The following is an 11042-nucleotide window of genomic DNA, read 5'->3' on the forward strand; positions in this document are numbered from 1 at the left end:
AATAAAAAATAATTCACACGCGCAAATAAAGAATTTCGACAACATTATTATTATTATTTTTCCCCCATGATCGAAAGGAATAAAATAATCCGAGGTGACGAATGGCCAGCGATCAGTCAATTTCTCTACCTCGACTTCGACTTTTTTTTTTTTTTTTCCTCTCTCTCTCTCTTTTAAAATTAATTTATTTATTTCTTCCAGCGCGGTTGATTAATAAAGCGGAAAGCTTCTTTATGGCCGGGCTTCCTTCCACCGTGCTTCGGGCTCCTCTAGAAAGCCCGAGCCCGGCCCAGGCGACCGTGACAGAGCCCCATTGGCACGTAGGGAAACAAGATTTAGGAAGGAGCAAAAAGTGAGGGGCGAAACTTCCCGAGGTGAACGCTCGGCTGCGGGCAGGCGGCTTTCCGGGGCCGGGGGGCACGGGAATGGGGCTAAAAAAAGGGGAAAAACAGCCCCGCTTTAGGAATGAGATCCATTCTGCTGTGTAGCACGCGACGTCGAGGCGAGAAAGTGTTTTCAGTGACGAAAGAAAAAAAAAAGTCAGAAATCAAAAATCGGAAATTAAAAATTAAAAAATAAAGCAAAAAAAATTATTTTTTTTAGAAACCCGAAAAGCGCCTTTATTCGGGCGGCCGAACGCGGAGCAGAACGGGAGCATCGTCTGAGCTGAAGTTCCCCTTCACCGCCGCGCTCGGTCCCCGCCGATGGACTAATTGCAATTTTAATAAAATTAGTGCGAACTCCAGGTCTGGTAAAAAAAAAAAAAAAAAAAAAAAAAAAAAAACTCCGGGGCTGCGTCTGTGGTAAGATGGCGCCTCTCTAAGACCTGCCTCTTCTTAGTGATGAGGAAAAGGCCATAAATCCGTTGTTGTTTATGAAAATTTACAACTTTGCAATACAACTTTATGAGTTGTTCGGTTTTTCCATTGGTCGTTGTCGGTCATGTGGATGGTAACCGTGAACATGAACTTTTTTATAATTTCCCTTGCGAGAATAGAGCCGCATTCTTTTGCTGAGCTCTGTCCTGCTTCGGATCTCTCTGGCTTTCAATCCCCATTTCATTTGCTCTTTGTAAGGCAATAGTGAACAAAGTGTGCGGAGGTTCGGCATAAGCAGCCGCCTAGAACACAGATCCGGGATGGCAATTTCCAGTTCCCCCGCTGGAAGGTGTGGCATATTGGATTCAAAGCACTGGCGTGGCAGATTTTCAACTTGCAACCTGGCTAATTTCCTGCTTCTTCTGGCACCAAAAGGAGGGCGATTCGTCTCCTGTGCAGCCAAAGCGACAGCTGTCAAAGTCGCAGGGGCTCCTGTGAGCCAGAACCTAAAAGGTGAGAAATGTATATGACACTGCCGTAAGCAGGGAAACATGCTTTAATACGGGGAGATATTAGACGTGTGCAATTAAAGCGAATGGGAATGTGAGCGGCCAGAAATAGACGCGGTCGCAGCTCGGTTCCTTTCGGTTTAACCTGTGCATGCGGAGATGCTGAATAAAACGCCGATTTGCTATTATTTATTCGGGAAGCGTGGATTTTTCACCAAGTTTATTTCTGTTGGCGTTTGCCAGGGGGTCGCTATGGCATTCCGAATATTTTCTAAGAATTCAGGTTTACAGCATCAGTCTGGGAGGATTACTGTTATTATTATTATTTTTTGCCGACAAGGGGGGGGGGGGGGGCGAGAGGGGGGGGATGATTTATATATGTGTATCAAAGCAATATTTTTCTTTCGCAGCATTAACTTTAAGCTCCATCGCGGCAGATGAAATTTAGATGTGATTTATCTGTAATCATTTTAAGGCTGTTTTGGAGGGGGGAAGGAGGGGGGGTGGAATCACGGCGCGACGCTGCTGTGTCCGGCGGAAGGTTCTGCCCTGAACGCGGCTGTGCCTTTGGTTGTGTCTCTTGGATGGTCGCCGCGGAGCCGTGGCGCAGCGCTCGGGCGGCGGCAGCGCTCAGCCCGGCTGCGCGGAGCGGTGCGGGGATCGCGGAGCCGAACTCATTCTCCCCTCGCTGTGAGCGGGGAGAGGGCGCGGGCCCCTAACCCCCAACCTCCGGGGAAAGCTCTCGGGCCCCCGCCGCCGCCCCTCGGTGACAGCCATCACGGATGAGCGGCTCGCAGCGCTGTTTGTGCCGCCGAAGCCTCGCATTTGCATTGCATTGCGGTACCCGGCGGAGTGGGGCTGCGGCGAGCGGCGGATTATTTATTGCGGGCGGCGGTGCTCAGTGCTGCCACGGCGTGGCCGAGCGGCGGAGGCGGGCACAGGGCGCGGGGCAGCGCCGGGAGACTGCGCCGCTGCTGCCGGCACCGCGCAGGGGCTTAACCCCAGCCTCCCCCCATCCAAAAATATATATATTAAAAAAGAGATATATTTTTAACAATGAAATCCTGCCTACCGCATCTCTACGGAGCATCGCTCCCGTGGGCCGATATTGCGCTGCCCCCTCCCTTCGCTGTGCCCTCGGTGTGTGTGTGTGTGCATGTGTGTGAACCGAGGGCGGCCCTCGGTCTGTGCCCCCCGGGCTGCCCCCAAGTGTCCCTCGGGTCAGAGCGGCCGCTTGGCCGGCCCGGAGCGCTTGGATTCGAGCTCTTGGTTAAAGGCTTGGGAGCGGGGGGGGGGGGGGGGGGGGGGAAGGGAACGCTGCCGAGCAGAGAATGGTTTCTAAGAGGTTTTGTGCACGAGGAGAAGGAGGATTTTGGGGTGAGGAGGGGAAGTGCTCCCGCACCTGTACCTGTGGATGAAGAGAAGGGTACGCGGGATGCAGGGAGCTCTGCAAACAAACGCACGGCCGGCAGATACCGGGGGCTGAAGCGCGGGCTCTGTGGCAAAATGCTGCGGCTGCCTTCTGCTTCCCTGCAGGAAAACTGCAGTGAATGTGGCCGGGCAGGCAGAACTCGGGGTGCCGGTATTCGGGGTGCGCGAGGGCAGGGGGAGGAGCGCAGAGGACGTGCAGTTATGAGTGCGGCACTGAGCGCAGCGCCGAGCGTTCGGCTGTCACCGAAACGGCTCAGACCGCGGCCCGGCCGCACAGAGGAGAGCGCTGAGTGCCTTCGGATGTTATGAGGGCAACGAAGAAATGGTTTTGCTGCCCGCGGCCGGGATGTGGACGGTTCGGTTTGGATGCGAGCGATAACTCGAGGGAGAGAAGGAAAAACCAAAAGAAATAAATAAAAGAGAGAGAGAGAGATAAATCAGTGCACAAGCAATGCTGCAAAACGTAAATAAAAGAGAGCCTTGCGCGACTTTTTAAACGTTGGTCTCCGTGCGGTGGATTCACACAAAGGCCGCCCGAGCACAACTTTTTAAAGTAGGGCCGCTGCGCTCTGCTCGCCCCGAATATTGATGTTTCATGGCGCGTTTTCGTTCTGCCCCACGTTGGGAGAAATCCTCTCGTTTTAAACCTCTTTGTGCTCACCGCGCTGGGTGCTGGGCTGCTGCCGTTCCCCCTTTTTATAGCCCTATTTGCAGAGAGCACAAAACTTTCCTGGGGAAGGCAAACACGCGTTTCCCAATGAGCCCGCAGCTCAGAGCCGGCGTTCTGCCAGGTGTGGCCGCGGGTCGGCCGGCACCGGGAGTTTAAGGAAGTTGAAAAAAAAAATTGGAGGCAATCAACATCTGAATGTGAAAGTCCAGCTGAGGCCGCGAACAATACGAACTATTGTGGGGCGACGTTTTAACTCGCTGCTGTTTTATAGGTATCGTAATCAGCCCCCGGAAATGAGATAAATAGTCCTCCGACAACAACAGAACTCTCGGGTTAAAGCTGCTTTAGGAAACGGGGCTCGCACGAATACCACTTTCCGGCGGAGAGCGTTTAAAAATAGGATATTGGCTGTGTTGTAACGGGAACACGCACGGCTCGGGGTGTGCCCTCCTCCTCAGGAACCGCGGGGTTACGGCTCCGCCGTGCGCATCGCGGCGAATTTCATCAACACTGTTACTATCCCAGCCCTGGGCCGGGAGTGAGATTTCCGCTACGGGTAACTGCCATGTTGAAAAATGAACGTGGAAATGTTTGTTTCGCGTTGTTGGCTTTTTTTTTTTTTTTTTTTTTTCCCCTCTCTCTTAAAGACACACATCCGTGTTTAATCAAATTATTTTAAAGCTACGACGAAAGCGATTGGCTTCTATTGACTCGTTAGCAGGCCTTTATTAATTAGGGATAGTCCCGCCAGCTCGTTGTTGGTTTCGGATGTTGGGTTCCTTCGGCCTGGCAGCGGCCGGGGTGGGGAGTGAGGATGGCCGACACGTGGAGGTGTATCGGGGCTGTGCGCGGGGGATCGCCCGTCCTTTCTCAGCCCGTTCTCGGACACTGGGGCGGAACACCCCCTCCCCGCAGGCCTCATTTCCCCGCTCGGGCCCACAGCTCGCCGTTAATTGCCGGAGCGCTCATTAACACCCGGGACCGGGCCCACGCGGGAGGCGCAGCCTCACACAAAGCTGGCGCCTGGGCGGGAAGCCCCATCGGAGGGGGGATTTCAGCACATCACCTCCAGCCCGGCGGCCTCGGCCCCAGCGCCGCGGTGGGGACGGCGGCGGGGTGCGGTCTCTCTCCCACCGGCAGAGCCCCTCCGGCGCCGCGCTGCCCCTTCCACGCTCCAAACTTTCCCTCCGCAGCATCCATCATCGCCCGCCCCCTCCCCAGGGCCGGGGCCCGGCGATCGCCCACTCCTCCTCGGCGCTGCGCGGCGACAACTTTTACGGGAGGCTCCTCTCTCCTACCACCCCCCCCGCGGCCCCCCTTCCTCCCTCCGACCACCGAAGGAGGGGGCTCCGCGTCCCCCGCTGTCACCCGCGCGCCGCCGTTCTCACGGCGGGATCCCCGAGGGGCGGTCCGCCGGGCGGGGGCGCGGTCGGTCCCCGCAGGCCGTGGGCGCGGGGCGGCGCGGGGCGGCGCGGCGGGGCCGGGGCTGTCGGTAACTTCGCAGCGCGGTGGCGGCGGCCCCGGGGGAGCGGGCGCCGCTCGCGCTCCCATTGGCCGCCCCGCCGTCAGCTGCTCCTATTTTCTGCTGTCGCTTTTGGCGCTCGGCCATCCAGAAACAAACCACTTCGATGACTACTAATAGTTATAGCCAGATGTACTAATACACAACAAATCACGGTCCGGGAGAGGGGAGAGCAAATGAGTTCCTATTTCGTGAATCCCACTTTCCCCGGGAGCCTGCCCGCTGGCCAGGACTCCTTCCTCGGGCAGATCCCCCTGTACCCGGCGGGCTATGATGCTCTGAGGCATTTTCCGGCTTCGTACGGGGCGAACAGCCTGCAGGACAAGACCTACACCTCACCTTGTTTCTACCAACAGTCCAACACCGTCATTGCTTGCAATCGGGCTTCCTATGAGTACGGAGCCTCCTGTTTCTATTCAGACAAGGAAATTAGTAGCGCCTCTCCCTCCGGCAGTGGCAAGCAGAGGGGACACGGGGACTATCTGCACTTTTCTTCCGAGCAACAATACAAATCCAACGGCGTGCAAAGCAAAATTGTGAATGACGAGGGCACCGACCGGAAGTACACGAGCCCTGTTTACCCCTGGATGCAGCGGATGAACTCCTGTGCCGGTAAGTGACTGAGCGCAGCCGAAGGGAAGAGGAACCAAAAGTTTCTTTCCCCCGGATTTTTTTGTTTGTTTGTTTGTTTTGGTTGTTTGTTTTAGGTAAACTCGGGCTGCCGGGGGGGCAATGGTTCCGCAGGCACCCGCTCGGATAGGACCTGGCATACTGGCACCCTGGGAGCAGCGGCCGGGAGCCCAGCCTGGTGAAATGGGCAAAAAAATTAAAGGCAATAGAAGAGACGGAGCAAAGCCCTTTCCCCAGTCTTCTAAAGCCACCCCAAAGCTCCGCTCCTACATTGTCAGAGAGCGATGCAAGGAATATGCCCTCTGCACTGAGGATCCAATGCATTTGTGGCACATTCCTCATCGCCCCCCTCCCCCAGCTCATTAGTATTGGATATTGAGAGCACGTTTCGGGGCCGCACTCCCATGGCATCGCAGATTTTCTCTGCCTTACAAAGTGAACTGCATGGGATCAAACCGTTCTGGCTAGGAGTGGTGCTGGGGAAAGGAGGGGTCCTATCGGGGAGGCACCTATTTTTGATAATCCCATTATCACATTTGCTTGCATTATTTGCGAATCAGTCCCGGAGTGAGAACCCCTCCCACGTTTATGGTCGTTGGACTATGGGTTGTATTTCTTTTTTTTTTTTTTCTTTTTTTTTGGTGGGGGGGGGGGGGGGGTGGTGAGGGGGGAAGTTAAACTTTTAGCAGGACCATTCTGATGCTGCTTTGCATTGGAGGGCAATAAATTCCGGAGCAAATGGCAAAGGCCGTTCTATGATCTTTAGCTGATGTCTATCATTATGCTTAAATTACAGCTCCTCTGTAGCTATAGAGCAATAGAGCGTGTTTGTGTCAGCACACACACGCACACACATGCACACACACGCACAGCCCTGCCCGCACACGTGTGTGTGCGTGTATGTGTGTGTGTGTGCACGCAGCCTCTCCGCACCCGAGTAGGGTGCTACCTACAGTTCTCCCCCCCTCCCGCCCCCACCTTACGGCCCCTTTGTATCACAGCCACCCCATGAGCACGTCCGCACCCTCAGCCGTTCAGGCAGGAAGAAAGGGGGACAAAAAAGCCCCAGCGGCCCCCTCCTCTCCCACTCCCCCACCCCCACCCCTCCACCCCCCCCCCCCGCGAAAAGCGGCACGGCTTTGTGGTCTGAAAGCACTGGGCCCTGTCCAACACGCTCGTTTTGTCTTTACTTCTGCAGGTACAGTATATGGAGCTCATGGGAGACGAGGGAGGCAGACTTACACCCGCTACCAAACGCTAGAGTTAGAGAAGGAGTTCCATTTTAACAGATACTTAACCCGAAGACGACGCATTGAGATTGCGAACGCTCTCTGCCTTACCGAGCGCCAGATTAAAATATGGTTTCAAAACAGGCGGATGAAATGGAAAAAGGAAAACAAATTCATAAATTCCACACAGCCCGGCAGCGACGAAACAGAGGAAAAGTCAGGGGAGTAGAACCGTGTTTAATAAATGCTACCAGGCCCGTCCTTAGCGCTTGCTGTTATATTGTTATTTACCTTGTGCTCCTTCTGCTACTAAAATCGCATAGGTTTGTCACAGCCTATTAATCCCCACAGGCTGATGAACATCTGCGATCAGCCGGGACTTGCTCTAAGACATGCACAAGTCTGAGCTTTCGAGCTACGGCCGTGTACATAGATAAGAACCGCTTCTGCCACGAGTAGATGGCGTTGCTTAAAACATTCAGAGACCTGGCCCAGATTGTAAAATATTTGGGTATTTATCTGCGTGCGCGAGAGTGTCCTTGGAGTGCCTGTGTGAGAACCGACCCATGGGGGACTGTTATTATTATCGTGCGTGTGTGATTGTGAACATTCATGCTGTAGAAATATGAGAGATGGTAGAAAATCTCGGGTTTATCTTTTTACCTGCTCCCGCTACATCGGGCCGCCTCGATACGATGTGTTCAGGATTTTATGGTCCGTAGGGGAGGGAAAAAAAAAGTTTTACACGACTGTAGGATATTTAAGTAGAAAAAAAAAGCAGAAAAAAGTCATTGTAAAAAAATCGTTGTATAGAAACTTGGGTATAAGCTTGCGGATAATGCGAAAATTAATTGCAGGGACACTTCTAAATGCCACTAAACTGACCCCAGTCTGCACTACTGATACCGAGTAAGAGCTCGGTGACAAACTTTAGGACGAGAGAGAGGAGAGGCTTTGAAGGGGCGAATTTCTGTGGTTCCCGTTGAGCTCGCACTGAGATTTCAGTGAGCTCAGCTCTGCACTGAATTATGGACTTCATTTCTTGGGGATTCGAGGGTTTGGATCCGTCTTTCTTTCTTTTTTATTTTATTTTGTTTTCCCTTACCATCTTTTGAACTAAAAGGAAAGAGTCGATCATATTATCTCGGGGATATTTTCCCCCGCTTTGTGGTACCTTAATTTACATCCGCATTTCCTAGCACTGGGAAAAAAAAAAGAAAAAAAAAAAAAAAAGGAAAAAAAAAAAGGGAAAAAAAAAGATATTTTAAAGAGATACAGCTGCGATAGCACGGTTCCATTTCGGGTTCTGTGTAAGGAACAGAATTGCAGCGGTTGATATGTACGTTCTATCTCTATATGTTGTATTGTTTGCGTGTGAGTGTGCTGTGAGGCTGTGCACAAACCCACTTGTGTGCGCACCGAGGCTCTTTTGTTTGGGAGGCAGCGCAATTTGGGCTACCGCTCTCAACATTTCACAAGCCAGATTCCAAAATCCTACTGCAAAATGGCCACCAACGGATTTATGGTATTTTTTTTTTTTTTTTTTTGCTGGGAGGCAGAAAAGTAGCACCGACACCGACCGCCTGCGATCCGCCCGCTAGCTAGGGAAGCGCCGCACAGCTCTCATCCCGCAGAGCTACCTGCCGCTGCGGAGCGGCGGGACCCGCTCGCCTCTCGAAACCTCCGCCGCGGGAAAACGGTACAAAAAAACACATATCGTAACGCGGATCGTGCGAGGGACGTGACCGCCGCCAGCGCCGGGGACGGAGCACGCGGCGATCGCGGCCCGCCTCGCACGAGCATCACCCCGCGGAGGCGGCGAGGCGCTCCCCTCGCGGCCCCTGGGCTGCCCCGCCGCCCGCCCGCGCCCCTCTGCCTCCGCTCCCGTTCCGCGTCGCCGTCGGGGGCCGTCACCCCGCGCCGACCCCGCTCCGCGCCGCCATCCCCCGCGCCGCCAGCGGGTGGCGCTCGAGGCCGGCGGACGGGCGGCGGCGGTGGCGGTGGCGCGCGGCGGCGGCGCGCCCCGGGCCGCCCGCGCCCTCCCAGCTCCCCCACCAGTGCACGAGTTTACCTCTAGAGGTCATCAGGCAGGATTTACGACTGGACAACAAAAGCACGTGATTTGAAGCCGTACCCCATATTTGGGTGCCTACGTAGGAGGGAACCAAGTACATGTCCCAGTCATTTCCATAATTCATCATAAATTGTGCAAGGGTGCTATAGACGCACAAAACGACCAAGAGCCACAAATCAAGCACACATATCAAAAAACAAATGAGCTCTTATTTTGTAAACTCATTTTGCGGTCGCTATCCAAATGGCCCGGACTACCAGTTACATAATTATGGAGATCACAGCTCGGTGAGCGAGCAATACAGGGACTCCGCCAGCATGCACTCCGGCAGGTACGGATACGGCTACAATGGCATGGACCTCAGCGTCGGGCGCTCCGCTTCCACCCACTTTGGTGCCAGCGAGAGAGCCCGCTCTTACCCGGCCAACAGCACCTCTGCCTCGACAGAGCCCAGGTACAGCCAGTCCGCGGCCGCTTCCCACTCGCCTCCCCCCGACCCCCTGCCCTGCACCGCCGTGGCCGCTTCGCCCGTCAGCGAGAGTCACCACGGGGTGAAAAACTCCCTGGGCAACTCCAGCAGCACTTCGTCCAATTCCAGCAGCAGCACGCACATCAGCAGGGACGGGGTTGGCACCTCGTCTGGCACCGAGGAAGACACTCCGGCGAGCAGCGAGCAGGCAAGTGCCCCGAGCGACCAAAGCACAGCACAGCCTTCCCAGCCCCAGATCTACCCTTGGATGCGAAAGCTGCACATAAGTCATGGTAAAGCAAATACCCTGTTCTTTCTTTATTTCTCTGGAGGAAAAGCAGAATTGAATGTAAAGCCGGTGTCCGTGCCGAGCGAGGTCGGGGACAGGGGGAGAGGAGGGCGTGGGAGCGCGCAACCCCCGCTCCCTGTACGGGAGCTCCCCCCGGAGAGCGGCAGCGCCCGGCCCCGACCCAGCGCCCGGCCGGCTCTCGGGGAGCGGGGGGCTGCGGGAGCCTTTCTCGGAGCGGGACCGCTCCTGGCTTTGCCCTTCCGGGGGGACCCTCCGCCGGGAACGGCGCTGCCGACCCTATTTGTGTTCCCGAGCCGAATTGAAAAGAGAATAGCAGGGGGCGAGGAGGGCAGCTCTCGCCGCCGGGAAGGCGAGGGGAGGAGGAGGGGGAGCACCGCCCTGACCGCGGGGAGCGGGCGGAGGGGTGCGGAGAGCCCCGGCCCCGCTACCTGCCGCGCCCGGCCCGCCGGGGAGCGCCGGGGGTTCGCCGCCTCCCGGAGCTCCGCCGTGGGAAAGGGCTGCGCGCCTCCGCCTCGCTCCGCGGCCCCGAGAGCCCGGCGTGCACCGCAGGCGTCCTCCGCAGAGCCGAGCCGGGGGAGGAGAGAGGGGGATTCGCCTGGAAAACGCGCTAAAATCCCTTTTGTAGAAAGAGCGAAACCGAAATCCGAGCGGAAACTTAGCACGGCCGCCAGGTCCCCCTCCCCCAAAGGCTTTTCTAAAGGGGCAGGAGGGGGAAACTTGTTGAGCATTTCTCCAGCCTGGCAACAAAACCGAGCCGGGCTGAGGATAACGGTCCTGGTGGCTCGGAGCTGCAGGGAGACACGAGGGCTCCACGTCGCTGCTGGGAATCTAAACGCTGTACTTTTCTCTTCCAGACAACATAGGGGGACCAGAAGGGAAAAGGGCTCGGACTGCTTACACCCGGTATCAGACCTTGGAGCTGGAAAAGGAATTTCACTTCAATAGATACCTGACCCGCAGAAGAAGGATTGAAATAGCACATGCTCTTTGCCTCTCAGAGAGACAAATAAAGATCTGGTTCCAAAACAGGAGAATGAAATGGAAAAAGGATAATAAGCTGAAAAGTATGAGCATGGCAGCTGCAGGGGGGGCATTCCGTCCCTAAGCATTTGATCAATTAAAAGTACTGAGCAGTATTAGCTGACCCTGCGTCTCATGTCAGTACTAAGTTGACTTTCTAAAACTTCCTTGTGTTACTTCTGTGAAGAAACCCTGTTCTTGTCGCCCTTATTCATCTTTTAATCATGAGCCTGTTTATTACCATTCTCTCGCGTGTATAAGTAGATCTGCTTTTATCGTACATTTCTTTGTCTTGAATGGCTTTGTCTTGAAAAAATAATAGATGTTTTAACTTATTTATATGAAGCAAGCTGTGTTACT

At 55.1% G+C, this 11042-nt stretch overlaps 2 protein-coding genes across 2 annotated transcripts; both read left to right on the forward strand.

Moving 5' to 3' along the window:
• Positions 1-1138: 1138 nt before the first annotated feature.
• HOXA6 (homeobox A6) lies at positions 1139-7038 on the forward strand (the record flags this gene model as incomplete). The annotated part of the gene is made up of 3 exons (XM_079538008.1): positions 1139-1331; positions 5305-5562; positions 6779-7038. The coding sequence occupies 3 exons, from the start codon at positions 1139-1141 to the stop codon at positions 7036-7038; spliced, it is 711 nt and encodes a 236-aa protein (XP_079394134.1).
• A 2045-nt stretch (positions 7039-9083) lies between these two features.
• On the forward strand, positions 9084-10767 carry HOXA5 (homeobox A5; the record flags this gene model as incomplete). The annotated part of the gene is made up of 2 exons (XM_079538325.1): positions 9084-9645; positions 10517-10767. 2 exons carry the CDS (start codon positions 9084-9086, stop codon positions 10765-10767), a joined length of 813 nt encoding a protein of 270 aa, XP_079394451.1.
• Between the last annotated feature and the right edge of the window lie 275 nt (positions 10768-11042).

Source organism: Tetrao urogallus (assembly GCF_951394365.1).
Source record: "Tetrao urogallus genome assembly, chromosome: 7".
Lineage (NCBI taxonomy): Eukaryota > Metazoa > Chordata > Aves > Galliformes > Phasianidae > Tetrao > Tetrao urogallus.